The sequence below is a fragment of the Schistocerca gregaria genome, unplaced genomic scaffold (genome assembly GCF_023897955.1).
Source record: "Schistocerca gregaria isolate iqSchGreg1 unplaced genomic scaffold, iqSchGreg1.2 ptg000394l, whole genome shotgun sequence".
NCBI lineage: Eukaryota > Metazoa > Arthropoda > Insecta > Orthoptera > Acrididae > Schistocerca > Schistocerca gregaria.
In genome coordinates, this window is record NW_026061833.1 from 523,618 (window position 1) to 550,411 (window position 26,794).

Genomic DNA, 26,794 nt, shown 5'->3' on the forward strand with positions numbered 1-26,794 from the left:
TGGACTGATAAGTTAGGAAATGAGGAAGTTTTGCGCAGAATCGGAGAGGAAAGGAATATATGAAAAATATTGAGAAGGGGAAGGGTCAGGATGATAGGACATCTGTTAAAACATGAGAGAATGACTTCCATGGTACTGGAATGAGTAGCAGAGGGCGGAAATTGTAGAGGAAGACATACACCCAACAAACAATTGAGGAAATACGTTGCAAGTGTTACTCTGAGATGATTACGTTGGGACAAACCAGTCAAAAGACTGATGAAAAAAAAAAAAAAGAAAGAAAGAAAGAATAGTGACAGGGACACCTAATTCCCGAATTCCTTACGTTTGTTCTGCGTCTATTTTTCTTTTCAACATTAACTCACGAATTTATGAATAATAATGTGAAATAATTTTGTTTCTAACTTCCTACAAATAAGTAATTCTGAGTGTCTGCCTATATTGTGCTGCAATCTCTGTTGTCTTGCATGTGATGGGATAATGTTCATGAAAGACTCATGGGCTTCATGAAAGACTCATGGGCTTAATGAATCAGATGCCAACTTGTCCGCATGGAACCTACTTGTAGTTTCATTCTTTGTTCTCCGTATGTACACACATCAAAAAAAGGTTTTCATCACCCCGGTTCCCAGAACTCCTGAAGACCGATGTTGACTGTGGATGTTGTATCATAGTCCCTTTTATGGTTCAGAGATGTCACTAAACCCGTCCAAAGATGTAAACAACCATGCATGAGCAGCGCGTATTAGACGGAGGGGATCCGAAAACCGATCAGTTCCAGTCATTCCACCAGGAAGGAGGTACACGGCTCGTGTTGTCTGCAGTTCAACCATGCCTAGACGGTCAATACGGAAGATGGCGGCTGCAGTGTAACACGTGTTAAGTTCGGCTCGCGAAATTTAGTTGAATTCGAAGGTGTTCACGCAGGTGGTGTTGTCTAGTACAAGAGGAAATCGTGTAAACAACAGTGTTCTGTGCAGTAGTGCTATTTTTTTCCTTGCTCCGCCAGTATCTTCGAGAAAATGGTAAACAGAAGAGTCAACAGCAGCGCGTCCAGCAGCGGGGAAGCAGCAGGTGCGCCGGGCCTGCTCTTGGCGGAAGGTGTAGCCGCGCCTCCCGGTATAGGGGAGCTGGTCCGCTCTGAGGTAAACGCTGCGCTTCGCGATAAAAAAAATCTCGATCTGATAGCAGGCACCATATCAGATACAGTAACGGCAGCAGTATTGGCCAAAATGCGTGAAACTGTTGAGGCCAATACTACCGAAATTACAGCACTAAAAAAGTCTGTGTCTGAATACGAGAAAAAGGCACGAGAGTTGGAAGTGAAACTATGTGCCGCAACAGACGAGCTAGAACAGTACCAAAAGCGAAATAGTCTACGACTGTTTGGAGTAGCAGAAAATAAGGAAGAAGACACGGACAACCTGCTTATACAGGTTGCGCGTGAAAAATTAGGCGTTGAAGTGACCAAGGCAGACATTGACAGGAGCCATCGGGTGGGACGAAAACTACCAGGTGCTACCAAACCTCGTCCAATAATAATTAAATTTCTCTCATACTGAAAAAGGGCTGAGATCTTTACCCAGAAGAGGAAGTTAGCAAGAACAGGGCTTACAATAAGGGAAGATCTGACACACGAACGGCTAAAGATTTTAAACAGTGCCATATCCCATTTCGATCTTCAGAATGTGTGGACTCAGGATGGCAGAGTAATCATTAAGACAGCAGCTGGAAAGAAGACAGTCACAAACACGACAGAACTAAATAGTATTAAGTGAACCTACTCGAGCCAACAGTGCTAACTTAACACAATTTGCAAATTGTAACAGTCCTATACTCAGATATACTGTCTTGTAATTGTATTAACTTTTTAATTATACCCATATTTGTACCTTCAACTAATTGTTTTCGTAACTGTATTAACGTCTTACTATTTTTTTGTACCTGTAGCTCTAACCTTTACCTAATTTTAGTTACAGCTAATACTTTTTTCATTTTCTCCATTTATTCTCTTCCATTCTGTAATAGTTCTATTGCAATTTTTAGTCTCTCCTTTAGTTCATTAATCACCCATCTCTTCGGTTTAAATTGTTCATAACAAAAATCACTATCAGTATCACTTTAGCAAATCCCAATCTAATTTTCCCGCAAGACATCAAAAAGCTCTTCCATGCATGTCTCACCACGAGATATTTCACGTGGAATGGCGATTTATATGAACAGCTGGAAGGCGTCGCCATGGGTAGTCCTCTCAGTCCAGTGATGGCCAACCTCTTCATGGAACAATTCGAAGCACAGGCACTGGACTTGGCGAGTTGCAAACCTAAGGTGTGATACAGATATGTCGATGATACTTTCGTGGTGTGGAGCCATGGTGAAACTGCCATTTTTAGATGTGCTGGCCACAAGTGACACAGCGTGTATCGAAAACAGACACACGGACCGATACCTGCACAAACTGTCAAACCACCACCCGAGCCAGAAAAGAGGCATGATTAGTACGCTCGTAACGAGAGCAGGACGAATATGTGAGCCGCAGCACCTCAAATGAGAAATGCAAACCTGTAAACTCTTCTGAGGAGTAGTGGGTACTCCACAAGTTATATCAGAAGTGCAACAGAGCCAAACACTCGGCGAAGTAAGGAACCAGAAAAAGAAATGTCGGGTGCGGCTTTTCTGCCGTACATTCCCAGAGTGACGAACAGAATCGGCCGTATATTGCGCAAACATGGCGTAGACACGATTTTGAAACCGACAAGGAAGATCACAATGTGTCGAGGTCGGCGAAGGATAGAAGAGCCCCACTTGCAATGTAGGGAATATACTGTATACTATGTACATGCGGAAAAGTTTACGTCGGAATGACTGGACGATAAATTAACACCAGGATCAAAGAGCATAAGCGACACTGCAGGCTGGGGCAGGTGGAGAAACCGGCCGTGGCAGAGCACGCACTGAATGAGACCGACCACGTAATAAAATTCGCCAACAAGGAAATTCTGGCTGTAGAGGATCACTATCACACGCGCTTGTTCAGAGAAGCTATAGAAATACAAAAACACGCGAACGGTTTCAACAAGAAAGAGGAAAGCCTTAAGGTAAACGGATCCTGCCTTCCTGTACTGCAGCGAACGACCGTCGCAGGTAGCAAGAGGAGAACCGCACCGGAAATGACCGCGGAGAAGCCCTCGGACGTTGGCGCGCCAGGTACATATAGTCTGCGGCCGCGAGATCGGCTCCAGTTCACCACCGGCAGTGGAGGGTGAAGCTTTGACAATGCCAGCCACTCGTGCTGGCGAAATGTCAGAAAAATCATGAGATGAACGTCGGCCGAAGAACCCGAGACAGGAGCCAGTAGGCAGTTTGTTAATTGTAGCTTCCTACGATAATCACTACCAGTATCACTTTAGTAAATTTCAATTTAATTCTAGCTTCCTATTAAGCTTACTTCTCTCTGCTGGCAGCATCGGCCTCTTAAATCACTCCCCTTTCCCTTAATTCCACCCTAAGCTGTTTCAAATACGGTAATTACATTTCTCCTCTTACGACATAGGATACTCAGTGACACACAGCCGTCACTATTTTGGTCATATTCTCCTTGCACCGAATACCACGAATCCATTTTCTATACTCCCGCAACCTCAGGAAACCTCTTGCAGTCGCCTTTCTTTCGGCACTCGCGGAGTCACAAACAGGGCACGCAAAATCTGGGACACTCCTGTTTTATGTCACTTGGCGGAAGCACCGGCCAGTGCCCCTCGCGGCAGGTAGTGCCTAACAAAGAGACAAACCAGAGTGTTTCGGTAGGTCAGATGGTAGAGCACTTGCCCGCGAAAGGCAAACACATTTCTTAGGGCAGACAGATAAAAAAAGCGAGGTGGCGGAGTCGGTGCATATATACGAACAGATCTCAAGCTAAAGTCTTATGTACGTCAAACCCTGCTGTAGAAAAAGAGGCTGAATTCATGTTCATTGAAATAAATATACAAAGTCCGAAGTTCTTGACTGGCGTCGTGTACAAGCCGCCAAAAATAAGTTCAATGAGTTCCTTTCAGTCGGAATTACATTCACTTCAGTGTCAATACGAACATGTCATCGTAATGGGTGACTTGAACATAGACCTGCTAAGAGACACTCCCTCCGCAATAAACCTAAGAAGACTGTTTAGTTGCAATATCATGAACATTCTTCCATTACAACCTACGCAACATATGGCGCACAGTCACGCTCTTATAGACGTAATCGCAACGAAACAGACTGACAAAGTAAGAGATGTTAGTCAATCATCGGCCCCTGGCCTCTCAGCACATGATGTAATATTCCTGGCCTACTCTGTGCAGCCCCCAAGGATCAAATCGCGTTACATAACTTGTGGGAACATGAAACGTATTGACCTTGACGCTCTAACAGCCGATTGCTCACAAATCTCACGGCATCAAACAATCAGAGAACCTACAATCGACGGCAAAATTAATGAACTTGGTGATAAACTCACTGCCCTCTATGACAAACATGCACCTGTACGCACAATCTGTGTAAGAAAACCTCCTGCTCCATGGCTGACATCTGAATTACGTCAAATGATGACTAATAGGGATGCTGCCCACAGGCGTTTCAAGGCAGATCCGAAACCCGAGCGTTTCGAAGAATATAGAAAGCTACGGAACAGAGTGAAACAATGCATTCGCAATGCTAAAATCAAGCACGCTCGCTCCCTTGTATGCAGCGATCTGACGCCCACGACTCTATGCAAGAATCTCCGTAGCTTGGGGGTCGGAAAGGCAAAATTGGAAACTACTTTTCATGTGTCAGTTAACGAATTAAATGAATTCTTCCCTGCACGTCTGAACACCAGCACGGCTGATAATTACCGTGCACAAGAATCCCCAAACAGGATAACTAACAACGACACCTTCCATCTAAAACATGTAACAGTAAATACGGCAAGAAAAGCAATAATGAGAATCTCTTCTGGTGCAATAGGCAACGACAGTATCAGTATACCCATGATTAAGAATGTTGCCGATATCTTAGTACCTGTCTTAACTGACATATTTAACTTTTCCCTCGTGAACGCAATATACCCCACTGCATGGAAAAGCAGCATAATTCGACCCATCCCTAAGATCGAAAACCCGCAATTGCCTAGTGATTACCGACCAATTGGCATACTGCATGCTGTTTCCAAAGCACTTGAATATATTGTTCATGACCAAATCACTGAACACCTGCATGAATTCAGCCTATATGACAAATTTCAATCCGGTTTCCGTAAACATCACAGCACAAACACTGCTCTAATTAACGTAACTAATGACCTGAAATATGCCATCGACAATAGAGAGGCAACAATATTGACGCTACTGGACTTTAGCAAAGCTTTTGACACTGTTAACTTTGGCATATTGCTCAGAAAAATGCAACAGCTTAATTTCTCAGATAGTGCAATGAGATGGTTTGAAAGCTACTTAAAAGACAGACAGCAGTGTGTTGTCCTCGTAAATAAGGCCGGCCAGTGTGACTGAGCGGTTCTAGGCGCTTCAGTCTGGAACAGCGCGACCGCTACGGTCACAGGTTCGAATCCTGCCTCGGGCATGGATGTGTGTGATGTCCTTAGGTTAGTTAGGTTTAAGTAGTTCTAAGTTCTAGGGGACTGATGACCTCAAAAGTTTAGTCCCATAGTGCTCAGAGCCATCTGAACCATTTTGCGTAAATGAAAAATGTTCCTGGAAACATGTTTCCTCGGGAGTGCCACAAGGATCAGTCTTAGGACCACTTTTGTTTTCTTTAAATTTGAACGATATTTCGTCGGTTCTGTCCTCCTGTAAATATCATTTCTATGCCGACTACCACCAGCTCTACCTAAGCGTCAGACCTGAAGATATAAACACTGCAATCGCTCAGATGAATGATGATCTGTCTTCAGTAGTGACATGGGCGAAAAACCTAGGGCTTAAACTAAATGCAAAAAATACGCAAGTAATCTTAATAGCCCATCAGAAATTAATAAGTTCACATTTCCGCAAACGGCTACCTCCTATTCTGCTCGACGGTACTCCAGTACCATACCAGAAAACAGTTAAGAACTTGGGTGTAACTTTGGATGAGCATCTCAACTGGGCGGAGAATACAGTCGCAGTGTGCCGAAAGACGTCTGCTTGTCTCTGTGCTCTCAAAAGGTTTCGGAACATATTTCCACAGGACTTGAAACGCCAGCTCGTGCAAGCACTCGTTCTACCGACCCTCCACTATTGTGATGTGATTCAACAAGGCATGAGTACTGAAAACAAAAGACGGCTAGAGCTAACCATGAATGCCTATGTGCGTTACACCTCCAACATTCACCGATATGATCATGTTAGTGCTTCATACTCCGAGCTAGGGTGGCTGCGGCCGGACATATTGCGTGACTACCACACTCTATTATCTTCTTCACCGACACCTCGTCGCGCAAGCACCCCAGTACCTTGTGTCAGAGATTAAAAACCTGTCATGCCATCATAATCGAAACACGAGGTCACTCTTATTTGGTATCCTAACTGTGCCCACTCACAAAACAGAAACTTTTGCAAACTCTTTCTCAGTTGCCGCTGTCCGCCTCTGGAACAAACTGTCCCTTACCTTGAGGAAAATTCAATCTCCTGCTGCTTTTAAGAAGAAGTTGAAGCACTTCCTACTATCATCCTCATAAAGTTCTCCACAAAATTAATGTACAAGGCCAATTCTCTCATCTGTCAAATAGCAAAGCTAGTGTCTCCTATATTGCTCCTGAGATGCCTTCCTCTTCTTCTATCTCTATTAGCCACGCAATCTTCTTTTCCTTTATGTTTCCTTAATTATGTTTCATCATGTCTTTCTGTTTTTCTCCTCCCTTCACCATGAGTCTCCCTCATACTCCCTGCTGCCAGCACTCCTATCTAAAATCTTTCTCTTCAATAATGTATTTTTCCAGGTGTACCTTTCTAATTGCTTACTTCACTTTTTGTACTAGATGTAGTTCAACATGCCTACTAAAACATAAGAATGTAAAATAAGTAGAATGCCTGGTTAGATGTAAGAGAGGGCCTGATGACACTAATCTTGCCAGGTTAAATAAATCAATAAATATCGCAGTTCGATAGCGTCCGCATTGTTACTTCGTGCCAGGAATGAACTTCGACGAGGGAAGTTTCCAGGCGTCTCGGAGTGAAACAAAGCGATGTTATTCCGACATGGAGGAGATACAGAGAGACAGGAACTGTCGATGACATGCCTCGCTGAGACCGCCCAATGGCTACTACTGCATTGGATGACCACTACCTACGGATTTTGGCTCGGAGGAACCTTGACAGCAACGTCACCATGTTGAATAATGCTTTTCGTTAAGCCACAGGACGTCGTGTTACAACTTAAACTGTGTGCAGAAGGTGCATGATGCGCAACTTCACTCCCGACGTCCATGGCGAGGTCCATCTTTGAACGACGACACCACGCAGCGCGGTACACATGGGCCCAACAACATGACGAATGTACCGTTCAGGATTGGCATCATGTTGTCCTCATCGATGAGTGTCGCATATGCCTTAAAACAGACAATCGTCAGAGACGTGTTTGGTGGCAACCCGGTCAGTCTGAACGCCTTAGACACACTGTCCAGCTAGTGCAGCAAGGTGGCGGTTCCCTGGTGTTTTGGGCTGGCATGATGTGGGGCCGACGTACGCAGCTGGTGGTCATGGAAGTCGCCTTAACGGCTGTACTAGGGAGCCTGTACAGGGAGAGAGTAGCCAACCGGACGTTACGGCGGCATTTTTCTGCCAAACTGCGGGCGGGACTTTCGAATGACCAGTAGTGGAGTACACAGTCACCGAATCAAAAGCACAAGACAATATGGCGAAATCATTCGTTAAATGCCTTTCCTTACAGCTATAATATACTCATAGTAGCCTACTACTTACAGCACAGGAAAATTTGATACAGTGGCTGTAAAAATTATTCGATACTTGCATTTATCTCCTTTAAAGTTCGTTTACTAGACGTCTTGCGATGAAAATAAAGTAAATAAAAAATTACAGTGTATAGCATTTGTTTTGCATCGGAAGAGCATAACGCTAAAGATTTAACGTACCTGTATTACGTCAGATGAATGAAAGTTGTAAGCAGTTATTTACTGGTGACATGCAAAAAGTGTGAGACGTATTAGTACTTCTGAATACCTCTCGTAGATTACAAAGGAAAAATGTTACAAAAATCAGGTAATGTTAAATATAGGCTACTGTAACAACGACGAAATATAACAAGAAAACTACCGTATCCCTTCTACCCCACAGTAAGTAGGCCTACTAAAAACTGTCTTCAAGAGTACCTACTATTACTTACTACGAATAGTGTTTCAGCAACCACGACAACTGCGGAAAACTTGCTTACAACTTGCCTGCGTCAACAGTCTGGCAATAAAAGTGAAACCAAAATAATGCCTACTGTTCTGATTCGGAACGAAATAAAGTTTGACGCTACAAAGTCGAATGAGCATGGCACAACAATTACAGGAACTTTCCGTTTCCAGCAAGGACTGTCAGATATTGGCTTCAGAAAAGCTTGTGATGCTAGCAGTAGGCACGAACTGTTAAAGAAATAAGAGCTTAAAAACCGATATTCATTTAAATCGAACATGTATGCACAACGCATAACAAGTTTCTCAATAATTCAAATACCTTTTAATCGTTTCCAAAAGTCCTCTGAACTTAAATTCAACTCAAAAGCACGGAGAACATAGGAAGCGCGAGAGACGTTTGGCAGAAAAATGGCGCCAAAGCTAATCAACCAATCACAGGCAACTTCACCTATGGCCACTCTCTCTGTATACAGGCTCTCTAGGCTGTACGATCCGTAAATGCCATCTTTCGACATATAGTGCAACCATATCGGCAGGATATTGGCAAGGCATTAGTCTTCATGGACGACAATTCTCGCCCCCATCGTGCACATCTTGTGAATGACTTCCTTCAGGATAACGACACCGCTCATCTAGAGTGGGCAGCATGTTCTCGAGACATGAACTCTATCGAACATGCCTGGGATAGATTGAAAACGGCATTTTATGGACGACGTGACCCAGCAACATTTTTTGTTTGAATTCTCATGTATTGATTGGTGGCAAGCAAGTCGTTTGTCGATCGGTCCGTGGCTGTCCCTTGGTTGGGTTCCGACGGTTTAAGTGTAGTTGGGCTCACCACCTGTCTCACCTAAGTGAACGACCTCCTGGAGGATTGTGAGTGCGGTTGTCTTTACGGTCTTTCTCACCGGTGTTTAATTGTCTGTTTATAATCTATCATAGCAATTGATAACAAAAATCTTTTTTTACTGTGTTTTATGTAAGTAAGTTTGAATTCCGGCAAGTGGATATTTGCTGAAAGGTTATTGCCGTTGTGTTGTCTTTTCTTTTAGTCCAGTTTCAGCTATATATTTTTTTAAAACTTTGGAAAATTAATTGTCGACCTTCAGCCTTGGAACCTTACTCTTAAAATTACCTTTCAAACTTTAACATTGCGGCTTGGAACCTCAGTCTTAAAATTATTTTTCAAGCTTAAACATTGCGGCCTTCTGCCTTTGAAAGGTTATGGTAGTAGTATTTGCAATTTTTGAAAATTTTATTCTGGGCCTTTGTATTGCATCTTGTTTATGTTTGTCTATCCACTCTTGCCTTGAGGCTTTCAGTTTAGCGGTGATATATTTTAATCCTTTTATTTGAAATTGTAACTGCGTTTCTTTTTAGTCACTTGAAATTCACTTTGTTGACGTTTAAGATTTATTGTTTGGAGGCCTTAAGCCGTGAAATATTTGGAGTCTGAAACTGGTAGTAGTACAAGTTCGGCTATGTACCGCCTTGCTTGTAAATGTGTTATTAAATAACAATAAATTGCAATTTTAAGGTGAAACTGGCCTCAACCGTATTGGCCCTTTCCACAGTCCTAATCAACTGTTGTGCCCAGCGGGTTTAGCGGACTTATCACGGAAGATCTCTTGACTGCCTTCGACCCAGTTCTTGTGTAACATAACAGCTAGATCAGAAACGGACAACGATAGAAAGCAATTACAGGTGCATTATCCGTCAAGTTATGAAACGTCCCCATAGAAAAATTATACAGTACTGGGCTTAAACTGACACAATATGTTTAGCGCAACGCAATCTGACTTTCAATAATCCCTACAAAAGAATGGCCCTGACTAACATTGACCTATACCTTTCACAAATCACTTACCTCACCAAAAATCTTCGTTACTCGAACTACTGCAATACAGCGAGCGCCACTACTGCCAGCGAAATAAAAGATTCAAACTACTGAAGGCACTAACTACTGATAGGCATAGTTAGCAAATGAAAGATTTTGATAGAGAACAAACAATGTATTTACCTCAATAGTGTTCAAAAGTCATAATGTATATAGGAGTTCATGACATCCAGTCTTACAAATTTCAAAACTCCGCCATCTCTCTCCCCACATCCACCACTGCCGGCAGCTCACCTCCAACTGGGCAACGCTACGCGCTGTTAACAGCCAACAGCACAACACTACAATAGCGAATATTACAACAATGCCACCCAGCCACAGACTGCACACAGCACGGCCAGTGATTTTCATACAGAGCCATACGTGGCGTTACCAATATAAAAACCTAAACAGCCTACTTACATAGCCCCCGTGATCCCCAATTGTACAAATTGTTTTGGGCACTGGCCAATACAGATTTGAGAAATTTTTCGTAATTATAATTACAATAACAAAGAAATAAAATGCACACACTTATTGATACAATGTTGGTCAAAAGCTAAAATTTTCTCACAGACCATAAAGACAGTCCTGATCATTCATCACAGTAAAACTGCCGTTTGTTTTCTCAAAGTCTGAGCAGTAAAAGAAAATGCACACAGAAGTAGTGGATTTCCATGCAGTCTTGAAGAAGTAGTGCTGTCCTTCCAATAGAAAGACAGTGCTGACTCTTGACATGCAGACAGGTAATGGGGCACAACAGAGCAAATCCACAGCAGAGTCAGTCAAAGTTGAAGGATATTGGTAGGTAGGTCATCACAGAGCAGACCAACGGTAGTCCTGGTAGAGATTACGGTATTGGTGGGCCACCAGAGGTGCAGACCCATTGAAGTCCTTGTAGAGATAATGGTACTGGTGGGCAATCAAAGGTTCAGACCCATTGTAGTGCTTGTACAGAGGGCCAGCAGCGATCTGTTGCGACTGTGCAGGTGCACAATCACCATCGAAGAGTCTTGCAGAGAATATAGTAAGTCCATGAACCACCACTTGTGCACTCACAAAATTTTTTTTGAATTGTCCTTAGAACCAGCAATGCTGTTATCCAGTCCCTTGCTGAGTTATTAACACACGTGCAAACACTATCAGTCCCTACTTCTCACATATTGTCCATATACTATGACCAACAGAAATGTGTGCAGTGAAATGAAACTTAATTTGAAGAACTGGTGTCTATACAATTATAAATTTACAACTTGAGAATACAATTACAAAGATACAGAACACATCATTAAAGAACATAATACAGATAACATTTGTAGTAGTACAGGCTTTATAAAAGAATAGAAATAAACATAAACATCAGTGTTACAAGAATTATGACATAAGTAAATACATAAAAGATCAGAATAACTTGTGAAACAACTTCAGACATGAACATTAGAACAAAACGGAATAAATAATGTCTAAGCATCTTTACAAGGTAAATAACATATTATCAGGAAAATTCTACAACATAAATCTTATTAGCTAAACACATACAGACAGGAAAAACACAAATTCACATAGTGTAATAACACAAAAATACAGAGCAGGGTTTGTTTTCAGTGTAACATTTGGTACTGCAGTCCAATCCAAAACTTCTTTCCATAGATTTTTCGTCTTATTTCAACATTAGTTTCCACCAAAAAAAATCGTATCCAAGCAGGCTTTCTGTATTTATATGTTCACATATTTCCTAGTTCATTATTTTCCATTACCTTATCTCATCATTTATTTCCAAGAAAATCCTACCTAAACGTATTGTCCCTAAACCCTACTTTTTTTTGTTCATATGCTCTTTCAAAATACTTTTTTTGGCCAAACCATTTTCTTATAGCTTCTCAATGCATTCCTTCCAATTCATCGCAACTCATTCTCTTATATAGTCTACACCTTCTTAAGCTAACTTAAATCAACTGAGCTCAGATGCTAAACTAAGGGATGAGGCAATGCAGCAGCACAGAACAATTAACACAAACAGCAATGACAAAAAAATGGAAATTGGCAAAGCAAGCAGCACCAAATACAATAACTTATATCTAAACATGACAAAGCTCAAGCAGAAAAAATATTACAGTAAAAATGGCCATGTTTAATACCTATGTCAAATCTTAACACTAGAGTGATGCATCACAAGAATTTGCGCTAGCAGATAAGGTACCAAATCGTAAAAAAAATGATTTATGCAATTCCTGTGAAGGGAAATGTCTATTTATGTGCCCTCGTTTTCTTGGAAGTATATCATAAACTTACTATTGACTAGATCTGTAGGCATAAAATAACTATATTAGTACATGTATTAAATTTTATTTTAACCAATGCTGCAGTGCAGCTAGAAACTAGACATTAAACAAAATGAGTAAATAAATACATAAAGCAAGCCATATGCCATTTCTCTCAACTAGCAAGACAATAGCCGTGAAATGTTTCTCATCGTTTCATTAGGCATTTTAGTAAAATCATAAATTAAGAGCTCCACAGTATAATTATATGTTTTCAAGTCTGAGGGTGTCGTATTTGCGATGCTTTCTACAAAGGAATGTCAATAGTGAGGATAATGGCCTCTCTTTTTTTCTCCACCTGTGCCTCTGAAAGGCACACACTAATGACCTATTTCCAAGCGACTGTCGTGCAACTGGGAGCCCACGATGCATTACATGAAGGTCACTTACCTTTCTTACTGAAATATTTACGGCAGCAGTTTCCACTATAGTGACAGTCTCATATAAAAAATTTCACAGGTCAAGAATTTGCGTTACAAATCTGTAGAAACAAAATCCTATTGGTATAACAGAGTCAAAAACTTTTCGGCGGCATTGTGATACATTCGCGCATGTACACACATTTCATAACTCTTAAAGTACGATTCTCAGCTTATTGATCTTAAATATACCTCAACAGCATAATACACATCGTCATCGCAATAATAGCATTATAAAAGATGAATCACATCTCAGAATCGTTGCCGCTTCTTTCAATAATTTCAAGACCTTCAATAAAGTCATCTGCCTCAAACGTACTTTAAAAATCATGATCCCATACAAAAATACATCATTCAAAGCTGTAGTAGTATTACAATGATTCCGAAAAAAATATGAACAGTTCACAAAGTACAGACAAAATACAGTTTCGTAAGTGTAAAGTTATCTAACAGTGTAATTACGTAAACATCTGACACTGATGTGGTAAAATAAATGTTTGTCTCGTCCAGTTAAATGATCAGATAGCTGTGTAATTTATGTGTTAAAGAAATATGGTACCAATGTGTAACGTTGTAAAAGCCAATACCATATTAGCTAGGGCTCCTTGTGCTTGCCAAACACATGGTACACAAAGTAAGCGTGTACCCCCCTGAGGATTAATGTAACTATACCCTGAGGTGTCACAGATTACAGCACTGGAATGAAATGTATCACGGAAAACGTTTGTATCATTGTACTTTAAAAATAAATGTTTTAAGTGCAAAATTAATCACTCAAATATGTGTACTGCAGCGCTAAACTGTGCGTCTTGTTGTAAGATAATCTCTGTGGAAGTGTCATTGTTATCGTCCTCCGAAAGAGCTCTGCAGAAGTCAATGTACTTACCTAATGATAAACAAAAGTGAAATGCTTTGCGTATAGATATCTTAGTTATTACGCTTATTGCCGTGATGAAGAAAGTACTGTGCTGTATCATATTGCTGTGATACGGAACAGGCTGTCTCATTGTAGCTATACCACAAACGTTACAACTAAAACATGCTTTACTTTCCAGAATAATTCAGAAAAACTGCGCAGATATAAGACAGAAACACCGCAAAAGCAACATTGTAAATTGTCACTCGTTAGTAGCGTCGTGATAAAATCGTGTAGATGTCACATAAACTAACCACTGTGTCATCTGGTATCTCACAGAAAGTACTTTAAATCCAGAATGTATTTACAAGTAAACCAAAATGTTGCATTAAAATCTAATTATCAGTAATGGTAAATGTTCTAAGTATGTGAGCCTAATAGTCATTACGTAATCGTGCAACTAACAAGTAAGAATGTACACACACAATAACACTGTGTCGTCTGTTCACAACAACAATGCATTCGCAATTTCTGTTTAAATAAGTTCTCTTGGTTCTTGACTGGATATTTAACTTCAAACATTGTTGCATGTTAACAGATTCTAAGTCTGACAAAGCATACTAGTAGTAACGTAAAGTGAAAAGTTATATGGCAAAGATAAAGTTAAAAAGCAGATTATCTTTCAATAAACGGTTTTAAATGTGAAATATGATGTAAACCTTTACTCTTTCTTCAGTGCGCTGCAAATCAACTTGAACGCAAATTATCATGCGGTATATGTCGGTAAAGAATGCTAAAATTTTTCTCAAGGTTAGCGTCAATGTTATCTTTCTCTGAGCCAGCCGGCGCACGTGGCTGCCTGCGGTGCGAGTCATTGTCTGTCTCTTTGTTGGCGCGCGTCGTTATTGGGATTAGGACACCTAACTTCTACAAATTTACCTTGCCAAGAGGCCACTACCTAGTTTGAACCACGCCAGTTCTGATGAAATTCACGTCTGTCGTTATAATTATATTGTCTGTCGTCATGTCGGTAGATTCCATAGTTCCTTTCTTGTCGGGGTCATGTGGTGGAGAATTTCTTCCGGAATCGTAACTGCGCGCTGGACCGTTACGTCTTAAGTTATTCTGTCTCCCTTGATAATAATTATTTATGTTCCCATTTTGTCTGTTGCTTTGATTGTCTCTGTGATAGTCACTACTGCGGAGAGGTGATCTTTCCCTGTAATTATTACTACTCTTCCAACGGTTATCGTATGGGTGGTGTCTGTTTTGGTCACGATTTGTGTTGTGAGAATAGCCTTGTCGTGTCCAGTTATTATTTCTTTCATCGCGGAATTGTGACTGATGTGACCTGTAATTGTTGTGTTCCTGTTTTCGCATTCCGCGATTGTCAGTGTCAATTTCCAGTTCTTGTAACAGTCCCTGAAAAGCTTCAGTGTCGTCTTTGCAACGTCCTGCCAAAATAATATGTCGTAAATCTTCAGGTAATTTGATTAAGCAAATGCAGATGAGTTCTGAGGGGTTGACAGGTACTGATTCTTGTGCAACATGTCTTCAAAATATTTCACTAGACTGGAGAATTCAGATTGTTCGAAATGTTTCATCATTATGATGCTATGTTTTACTCGGTCTTGTGTAGCTTGAGACCAATATGCCGAGAGGAAGGCATGATAAAATTCTCCTTCACTGTGGCAATCGCGAATGACCGATCGCATTCTTACAGCTGGTTCATTCTCTAAATAGCCACACATAAATTCTAACCTGTGATCCAATGACCAGCTGGGAGGGAAACAATGAGAGAACTGATGGAGCCACGCTTGTGGATGAATGTCATTGCCAGAATTCTTAAATGTTTTGAATTTACGTGTAGTAAATAGTCAAAATCATCATGTCGGCGAGTGGCATGTCGGTCATTGTTAAGTCGTTTCGGCGGTTCCATCTCAAAATTCGGTGCACCTTGCCAATTTCTTTCATAATTTCCGAAATGCCCTGTGTTATAATTTTGTGGCTTTTCCGTATTTCTAAGTCCCTCTTCCCGTGTTGGAGCGCGAGTGTCTTCTGAAATATGTAATTTTTGTATTACTTGTGCCAACTGATCTTGTACTTCACGGATTTCTCTTTTGTATTGCGTATTAATTTGATTCTAATTATGTTTGAATTTCTTAATTTGTTAATACTCTTCTGTGTCAGTGATGGCTACAGATCTTGTGTTATTCAGATCATCATCTACCTTTGCAGATAAGTTACTGAACTGATCCGAAAGTTCGGGTACTTTCTCCGATAGTGTACTTCTTTCCTCAGTGTGTTTTTCTGAACCAAGTTTCAGAGTGTCCATTTGTGTTGAAATCGTATCTGCTATGTCCTTTAAGTTTTCCTGAGCTTTTGCAAGTAGCGTAACCGAATCGGTAGATGCAACTGAGTCAATTTTAGCCCACAAGCTCTCATGATTTTCATGAACAATAGTTTGCAGTTCTTTTATGGCTGCTTCGTGACTCTGTAATGCATTTTCATGCCGCGAATAAATAGGTTGAAAATGCTCACAAATTTGTATTTTTACGTCATTACAGACTTTTTGACATTTCGATTCAATGTTATGTAACTCAGTAGTTAAATCTTCACGTGTTTGTTCAAGTTTGGTGTCTAACTTTTGAAGCTTTGGCTGTGTTTGTCTCTGATTTTATTCCATTGTGTCTAACTGTTGCTGTGCTTGCCTCTGGTGTTGTTGCATTGTGTCTAACTTTTGAAGATTTTGTTCCATTTGTTTCTGATTTTGTTCAAGCGTTGTGTCTAGCGTTCGTAGATTTTGTCTCATTTGTTGCATTAACTGTACTAACAGTGCACTGGTGTCTGAATAATGTTCCTCTGTGCTATTCGGCAGTGCATTTGAACCGGCAATATTCGCATTTTGAAAAGCAGAAAATTTGTCTTGATTTATTTGACAAAGCGGTGAGGACACAAAACCTGAATCTACAGTATTTGCAAGATTGTGTCCTGTCATTTCGGAACCCTGGGCGAGCTCTTGCCGACCGATCGATCGATAATGCTTCCCTGTTCACTAATTGTTTCACTGCCTACACCATTATTTCCAGCCCGCTCCATTTCCCTACGCACAGTTACCAAATTACTACTTTGAACATTAGTTAATTCATTACATGGTGCCGCTAACACACTGCTTTCGTCTTCACTGTCATTTCTCAGATTACTTTGGAGCCTAGTATTACGTTTTCCACACACCATTATTGTCACAATATTTCACACGACAACACTTAAAAACACAATTTGAAGAGCAAAAATAACAGAACACATTAACATAGCACTGAAGATAATATCTACTTGGTGCAAATTTACATGCGTGCCACACCTGTTTTACTGCACAACAATGAAAGACTGCAACTACAAAGGAGATTCTCACTACAATTACGCGCTAGCAATAAACAAAATCTACACTAATTACACAAACTACAAGAAAAAATCAGAAGATTTCAGTGAGGTATCCTCGGGTAGGGGTCGACATATGAAACGTCCCCTTAGAAAAATTATACAGGACTGGGCTTAAACTGACACACAATATTTTTTAGCGCATCGCAATCTGACTTTCAATAATCCCTACAAAAGAATGGCCCTGACTAACATTGACCTATACCTTTCACAAATCACTTACCTCACCAAAAATCTTCGTTACTCGAACTACTGCAATACAGCGAGCGCCTCTACTTCCAGCTAAATAATAGATTCAAACTACTGAAGGCGCTAACTACTGATAGGCATAGATAGCAAACGAAAGATTTTGATAGAGAACAAACAACGTATTTACCTCAATAGTGTTCAAAAGTCATAATATGTATAGCAGTTCACGATATCCAGTCTAACAAATTTCAAAACTCCCCCATTTCTCTCCCCACATCCACCACTGCTGGCGGCTCAGCTCCAACTGCGCAACGCTACGCGCTGTTAACAGCCAACAACCCAACACTACAATAGCGAATATTACAACAATGCCACCAGGCCACAGACTGCACACAGCACAGCCAGTGATTTTCATACAGAGCGCTACGTGGTGTTACCAATATAAAAACCTAAACAGCCTACTTACAAAGTGACGCTCTGAATGATTTTATTTGTAGTTGTGTCCATCGCGACAGCAGAGCCATCCCGGACCAGCGGCAAAATGAGAATACTGGCCATTTATTGTTCATGTAACTCCCTGTTTAAATCGTGGTGAAAAGATAACACTCATCCTGCATCACATTTACTTCAAGGGGCACACTGATAAACAGAATAGAAAAGAACGGCTTTGGAATTCGTAGATTGTAATCAGAAAACAGGAGTTTCTTTTGCACATTTAATTAGATCAGTATTCGTCAAATATTCGATTCCTATCAGTTAATGCGGCTAACAAGATTACGGTTGGGTGGTTCATTCGGGGAAGGAGACCACACTGCGAGGTCATCGGCTCCATCGGATTAGGGAAGGACGGGGAATGAAGTCGGCAGCGCCCATTCAAAGCAACCATCCCGGCATTTTCGTGTAGCGATTTAGGGGAATCGCGGAAAACCGAAATCAGTGTGTGCGGAGGCGGATTTGAACCGACGTCCTCCCGAACCCGAGTCCAGTGTGCTAACCAATGCGTCAATTCGCCCGGTCCACGGTTATTATAATGGAAGTAACATGAGAGGCAGCTCAAACCTCTGTGTGCTTTTCACAGCATTATGTGTGGCACATGCAGCTGACAAGTAAGTGGTCAAATCCAACATATCGAAACTTTAAATTTTTCACACGGGAAAAATACACCGAAAGTAATGCGGTGTCAAAATTTTAGCTGCTAAGGCGCACTACAGGTATTACTAAAGTGTTAAAGTTACTTATTTTTGACACAGTAAGAAGAGCTCGTGGTAGCTGTTCGTACAACCCTTCCCAGCCGGCACGTGAATCAGCGAGTATGCACGCGCATCCGTGACTGGAGAACACAGCGCAGCGTAGCGCTAAGCACGCAGTGCGCACACGTGAATTTCAAGCACTTAACCATACCGAGAAGGTCTCAAACCGTTCCTTTTTTGAATAATTTGTACTTCATATCCGCAGCAGAGATGTAATAAGTGCTATCTATAAAGCTGACAAGGAGAGGGAAGAAAATCGAGGCAGTGTATGATTTTACATTACGGATGACATCCGTCAGTCGGCCCTTTAACTGGTTGACATTACATATTTTACAACAATTCCTGTAGCACAAATCTTACGCCAATTTTTGCTAACAACAAAGCAGTTCCTTGTTTATTTCCTATAGTCGTCACAAAAATGCGAAGTTTCCATTGGATAACGAAAACAAAGATTTTTCCTTACACTAGGCACACCTGATAAAAGAAAAATTAATGCATTCAGGCAATTCACAGTAATTACTAATTTGTAAATACATAAAATTGTAATCAATCACTTTTTTCAATGGTTTCTTATTATTCCATGAACTGGTTTTCGAACCTTTTCAGATTCATCTTCGGATGGTTAATTCCGATCCTTAATTTCCACAAGTGCGCATTAAGAAGAAGAATCATTTCACCATGAAACCAGGTATGGAATAAAAGATGTAAATTCGCAAAACTTATTCGTCATAAATGTTTTTACATCATCATTACAATCAGGTGGCTAACTTGAAAACCTGACGTGAAACAGTTAAGGTTATACTGTAGATGAAACATCTGGGTTTTTATGGAAATACTCACTGAACACAGCTGGTCAGGTCACTGAGGAATGCCGCTTATTTATCAATGAATACCTTAATCATGTGAGAACAGGTTGACAAGGAGAAATTAACAACAAAATAGAGAAGCTTAATATTTCAAGTTTATTTCCAAAATTATGCGTACCTATGCGCATCGTTTACACCGTTCCATGGCTGTAAATGAAACAGCGGTTCATTCAGCACTGTCGCTCGTGTTAAAACTGTCTCGGGTAAACTATGCGTCAATAACATCTCACAGATTTGGGGAGCTTGGCAAATGAATACAATTTGCTAGACTTTGATGTGATTCACACATTTGCTGAACGAGAGGCTCGAAAAGCGCCACTGATAGTGTTCCACGAAGGTCTGTTTTAGTGTGCTTCCCGACCCGCTGCACGACTCAGTTGCGCTCTCATTCAACCTGCTGCGCCATGATGGTTCTCTCGAATTACGCAGGCAGTGTCTCGTGCTACGTACAGTATCACTGTGTGCATGCCGTCTGTGGACGTACGTTTAGTGCTTAATAAGTGATTACGTTTAGTGTATATTTCATCCTGATGAGTATTATTCTTTTGTCTTTTCAGTATTCCCCGAGTTGCGTTAGGTTTAAATCACGTCAAACGTTCTTCAAAATAACAACAAACTGGATTGCTGTATTCGGAGATGGGACCCAGTCACACATCCTACCCCATTCCCAATCCTGGCTCTCACCGGCCCTATGTTTGTGTGTGTGCACGTGCGTGTGTGTGTGTGTGTGTGTGTGTGTGTGTGTGTGTGTGTGTGTGATGAAAAGTACTGATCTGACAGAATTGTAGATGCTAACGAATTTTTAATACATAACAGAGTTGTGAAAATAGTGCAGGTTACATACTTTTTACATTTCTGATGCTATGTGCGTACATGTGAGATGAGATTAACTGATCAGGCAGAATTTTAGGTACATCATTTGGCATAAACATTTTTTGGGAACAGCAATCTCGTAATCTTTATAAAATCGGTGAAAAAACATTATAAATGGCAATGAGTAATTTATTAAAATAACCAGTTTCGGCCTTGCATAGGCATCTTCAGACAGCACTATCAGCGGAAGTTGACGATGCATGGAACAGTCAGTTTGATTCAGTCGCAGTTTCAGGAGCTCAACGATCTGTTCTACGCATCGTCAAATGCAGCTGATGGTGCTGTCTGAATATGGCCTAAGACTAGACCGAAAACGGTCATTTTAGTAAAATACTCGTCGCAATCTAGACCGTTTTTTCGACGATTTTATAGAAACATTTTTGATAAATAATACAGACGTGTAAGTACTGTAAGTACGAACGGTATTGCCAGTATCGTGAGGTATTTCTGGTAAAGAGTTCTTCTGAACGAGGCCGAGGTGGCAGCTCCAGGGTTACGTACTGACTGGCTGTTCCATTTCAATGGTCGGAGAAATGCTGGGCTATCATTGGCTCTTTCATTTTATTTCCCGAGAAAATACTGTGCTCTGATTGGAGGGGTCGGAGGGCGGGGGATTTCACGCACTGGAGATCATTGATGACACCACACAATGAAGATTCTTAACGATTTCACTCGGTCATGGTGAAAGATCACTGATGACGTCAGGATAATGTCCCTGCTCTCGCATGTAAGCAGCCCAAAGGACAAAGAAGGTCGAATCTGGTCCAGAAGCAGCAGGGCATTCTTGCTGACATGTTTTATACGACATTTTTCCTGAGTTCACTTCTTAGTCCTGTGTTTACGGGTTCATAAACATAATCATGAGATCACCAGCCCTCGCTGGAGTGACGTCACGAGAAGAGGAAGTAATTGTGGTGGCGTTGAGTGCAGGGCCCCCTCAGGGGAGGAGGCAGCGCAGCACACCACGCGCCTGCGGTGTGTAGCCGCAGCAACTGCTGTGGGCGGGGGGTGGGAGGGGGTGGGGGGGGGGGGGTGCGTGTGCAGCAACAGGCACGCCACGCGCCTCCCTTCCGCCTCTTCCCCACCAGCACAGGGCTCAAGCGCAAGACTCAAGTTTCACCCGGCCGGTCACGTGATTCCACCTCCACGAGGCGGGGCGTGACTGCTAGCGCTCCTGGTTCTACTTGAGTGTAATATGTTGCCTCAAAATAAATATTTTTCTTATTAACTTTCATGTGTAGCGAACATGAGTTTCTACTTTGATGTTTTTATTGTTCAAAATAAAATGTATGTGACAAAATTGCCGAAGGAGTCAGCTTTAATTTCGTGTACGGCAATTAAAAAGGCTTAAGTTCGTGAAATTTCCACTTTAACGTGCTGTAACGAGTTGGCTATTGCTTTGTACATAAACATTTAGCAGATGCAAACAGTTCATTGTTCTTCTGAAATTTTCCCGGCATATTTGTTCTTCTAATAATTTCCGGGTATGCAGCCGGATCCCGTCGACAGTTGCCACGATGTTTCGGCCCAGAGACGTCCGGCCGCGACTGCACCTGGGCTCTTCAGTAGTTGTGTACTCCCCTGATGATGGCCGGACGTCTCTGGGCCGAAATATCGTGACAGACTATCGACGGGATCCGGCTGCATACCCGGAAATTGTTATAAGTTCATTGTTCGTTTCGTTTCTTTATTAAAGTTACTGTCTGCTGGTGTTCTTGTGAGATTTTACTCCGCATGCTTCAAGTGTTATGTTCATAATATATCCGTGTCTTAGTCTGATATAACATTTAATGCATAGTTTAGCAATACATGGGATATGACTTTACAGAGTTTTACAGTCGGCTGAAGAATGAGTTTCCAACATTTTGTCCATTTGCCGCTTAAATAGAATACAATAATTATTGAACTGTCAATATTTTCCATACAGTCGTCCTTAGCAAACTGCTGAATGGTTCTAAAGCTTTGTACAATAACCACATATAATTGCTGCCATCACAAACTCTGTTGCCATTATTATGAATTACCTTATGTATCTATTGCATATACAAAATATGTGTGTTATTAGTTTCGGCAACTTGTTCTTTTGAATAACATTGCATAAAAGGTATGGTTTCTAGTACACACTTATATCTATCTAAAGAAACGAAAAATATTGGTGGACACTACGTGAAATTCAAATAACGAAATACGGAAATGCGCTTTAATAACTAATTTCTTCTGGACGGCGTGCATTTAACAAAGCAACTAGTCCAAAAGAATGTGGACTTTGAAGCACGAATTCTTGCCACTGCCCTTCAACAATACATTTTCGAAGTTTAGTGTACGCCTATGCAAGTTGGTACAAACACCTGCACGAACAGTTGGGCGACGTCACCCTTGACGATGCAGCACAGACAGAAGCACCTGCGATGGTGTACTCAACATAGTACACTCAAGTAAAACCAGGAGCGCTGGCAGTACGCCCCGCCTCGTGGAGGTGGAATCACGTGACCGGCCTTTGGCCGTTGTGGAGGGGAGACTGCAAATTCCGTGTGGAACTTGAGTCTTGTGGACTCAAGCTGTCTGTTGCTTCCTCCACCTAACTTTCAACTGCCGACACGAGTCCCTCTCCAGACGCTATTCGCTTCCCACTGCCCTCACTTCGCTCCCTTGTCTCAAATTCAAAACGGCCCAGTTGTACGCCCCCGTCGCACAAGCTTTTACTCCTGAAAATTTACCCTGACCTAATTTTCTTTTCTAGATGGAGCAGTTAACAGCTGAGTTTATATGATAACATCAAACTACCAACATGGAAGACAATAATTTAGTCTTCTGTTAGTGAAAGAATGCTGTATTATTTCTGTCCATTGTCTGGCAAGCCCACATTGTAGCAATAGCATTAATAAATGTTCTGTCACGTATCATTTCACATGACTGATCGTCAAGGGTGACGTCGCCCAACTGTTCGTGCAGGTGTTTGTACCAACTTGCATAGGCGTACACTAAACTTCGGTGCCAAAATTGTAGACAAGCTCCTAGTAATTTTATGCTTGCTACTTTGAACTAGATTGGTGGCTGCACCACTAGAATAGCACTTGGATGGCATTAAAAAAAGAATAATAATAATAATAATAGTAATTCTTTTGTCAATCCCCCCACCCCCCACCCCAATCCAACGAGTCTACTCCCATTGTACCCAATCTGTGGGAAATTTGGGCTTACCAGAACAAAGGGAAAGGTGAAAGATTCCCCTGGACCTCCAAAATCAGAAAACCCAGGAAAAATAAAATAATCATCAACTTAGCCTAATATTGGATATGTGTGATAAATTAATTCATTACCTAATTTATATATTTACTTAAATTTCTGTGACTGAATGTGTTCTTATTTCGCAAATCTTCAGCTACCACTCTCTTTCTTTCATGTATGATTGTATTTCTGAGTATTTTATGGATGATTTCTTAGTAGTAGATTATGTCATTTTTTAGTAGTAGATTATGTCATGTACGTCATTGCTCATATGTCATCATGTTATGGAGCCGTTTTCAGCTTTAACTAATCTAATGTTCTGCTGTTTTCACACTCTCGGAGTTGTTTCATTACTTGCGTCAGTTTCGATTTGCACCCTAGGCTTAACATCTTGTGGTGGCAGTTACCAATTTCTGTCACACAGGTCGTAAGTTCGAGGTCGAGAACTAGTACAACAAAAGCAGAAAATGCCCCAACGAGATGTCGAGCCGAGGAATTCCAAGACGCTAATTGCTATCGGTAAAGGTAACGATACTTTTGTATACAGGTGGAAATAGCATTACATTTTGGATCAGGCAAAAATTAGCAAAAATGGAATGTTGGGTTTCGAAATCACAGCTTTTCAGGTGCAAACACCAGTGTGAGAGCTGAGACTGGTGATCTGCTTTACGGCAAGGGACCGAAGGAAAGAGAGTGGGAACAAATGGCTTAGGCAGAAGGAGTGGCACAGCAAGTGACAGAATGAATGAAATTATCGGAAAGAAACAAGTATCAAAGCCGATACTGAAACCGAGAACTTGCCATATGTAAACATTTGTGTAAGGGATGATGTACGTGACCCACATTGGATTTACCGTGACGTGGAGAGGGTGCGAGAGGAGCGGCGAGACGGAAGCGTGGGCAAGACGAAGACGCCGTTAGGTGGCTGGAAGCCCTTTCTCGCGGGCGGCAGCAGTCGGCTTACCTTGGCGGACGCCGACGAGTGCGAGCTGCTGCGGCGCCGGCAGCAAGCCCTGGAGCACGCCGACGCCGCCCCCGCCGCCCCCGGCGCGGCGGACCGGCCGTAGGGGGCGAGCCCCGTGCGCCACACGGGTTTGTGCTTCTGCTGCGGCGGCTGCTTCTCGCCCATCCTGTGGACACACGCGATACGCCGCCATCACGTCTCCGTGCACTCTTATCAACCATCTGCCTACGTATTCATTAGCTTATCAGGGGGACACTCCACACTGAAAAACTACTTACTGCGTTCATCGTAAGAATTAACCTGATGGGAACAAACACAAACGCGTCAGTGTCGTTGCCGAGGCCGGAGTGAAGGTAAGCCTTGACAAATCTCAATTTGGGAGAAAAGATATCACATTCTTGGGGCATATTGTTTCCATTGATGAAACTCAGCCGGACCCGGAGAAAATAGCAGCAATCGCTGACTGTGCGGCAGTTACGGGGTTTTCTTGGCCTCTGTAACTTTTATAAAAGGCTAGTGAGTGTGAACTTGGCGTCTGCTCCACCGCTCTGTTCAATGACTAGTAAGAATATGGTGTGGATTTGGGAGCAGCAAGCTATCGACAAATTTGAAGAGCTAAAGAAGGCGTTGGTTAACGTTTCGCTATTACCCCACCTAATTTGAATCGAGAGTTCTGTCTAATGACGGATAGCTCGCTGAGTGGACTCGGTGCGGAGTTGTTTCAGACGGACGCGACACACACGATCCCGCGGACTGCAAAACGATTTCGTTCGCAAGCCGGGTTCTCTCTCGGCAGATCCCGCGGCCTGCATAACGATTTCTTTCGAAATCTGGGTTCTCCCTCGTGCGGAACGGAACTGCTCCATAACGGAACTCTAAGCCCTGGCCATAGTCTGGGCTTTCCAAAGATTTAGTTACTAGCTTTTCGGACGGACAACGAGGGTATTTACGGGTCACCGGTCTTTGCAGCTCTTTATGAGAGCAAAGATAGGACCAGGAAGCTGCGAAGGTGGACCTTGCTGCTTCAGGAGTACGACTTTACGATCGAGTATATTCCAGGAGAAACAAACATCATAGCGGACGCTCTCTCACGCATTCCGGTGGACCTCGAACATGTGGAAGAGGGTGACCTTCGCGAGAACAACTTCAGCGTCATGTATATCCGTGGGGTTGCCTTCAAAAACCATGCTACGGTGTCGTTCAGTGGCACTGCTCAGGAACAAAAAAAGGTGTTGCTGTTGCGAGAGGTGAAAGCAAAGTGGCACGGCAGGAACTATGTCGCACTACATCATTATTTAGTGCAGAATGACGTACTGTTCAAGAAGCGAGCGGTTGACTATCCCAGGTGGCTTCTCGTCATCGTTGACAAGCTAGTGAACAAATTGGTACGGTATGTGCATTTGAGCTACGGACACTGGTGCACGGAGGTGCTATGAAAAGCTGCGGGAGACGTGCTACTTTAATGACATGTTGAGGAGAAAAAATCGCGTCATTAGGGTGTGCAAGCCCTGTCAGCGAGCAAAGCCGCCCACCGTGCCGTATGCCGCAGCGCTACATCCAGTTGTCGCCAGCAGACGTAGGGAAGTCTGGGCCGCCGGTCTCCTGGGACCACTCGTCCGTTCTCGGAGGGCTTTCGATTACGTAGCAGTAGCAGCTGTGGAGCTGTCGTCAGAGTACGTCTGCCTCACTTCTGAAAGGTAGTCGGTCCGGTGAAGCGAGTGATTTCGGACGACGGACCGCAGTTCCAGTCCGCGCACTGGAAATGAATGCTCAGGAAACACCGAATTAGGCCCATTTTCATCTCATTATTTCACGCCGCCGCGCACACGAGAGAACGCACGATAAAGGAAGTTAATAAGCGGTGCAGATTATAGAATAATAGGGACTATCATACCTGAGACGTGCACCTGAGTACGTTTCAGGACATCCTAAATGAGTAACCCAATGCCTCTTCTACGCTACCGCCTGTACTAGTTCTGAAGAGCAAGCAACCACCGAGCAAGATTAAGGAGGTTGTGCCTTGGCCAACACAGCCGAAAATGTGGCATCGCGCGATTATTAACATCACGATACAAAACATAAGGAGAACCGGTGAGGCCCGAGTAAAGGCATACAAAAAGAGTGACCGAACCACTAACATGTG

General features: G+C 42.2%; 1 protein-coding gene across 1 annotated transcript in view; it reads right to left on the bottom strand.

Annotated features, from left to right (window-relative positions):
- The window catches only part of LOC126310129 (uncharacterized), a 150,414-nt gene extending 125,598 nt beyond the window's left edge, over window positions 1-24,816 (bottom strand). Inside the window, exon 1 of the mRNA XM_049992107.1 lies at window positions 24,652-24,816. Within this exon, the coding sequence (XP_049848064.1) occupies window positions 24,652-24,816 (165 nt within the window). The remainder of the gene's footprint in view (window positions 1-24,651) is intronic.
- Window positions 24,817-26,794: the final 1,978 nt, after the last annotated feature.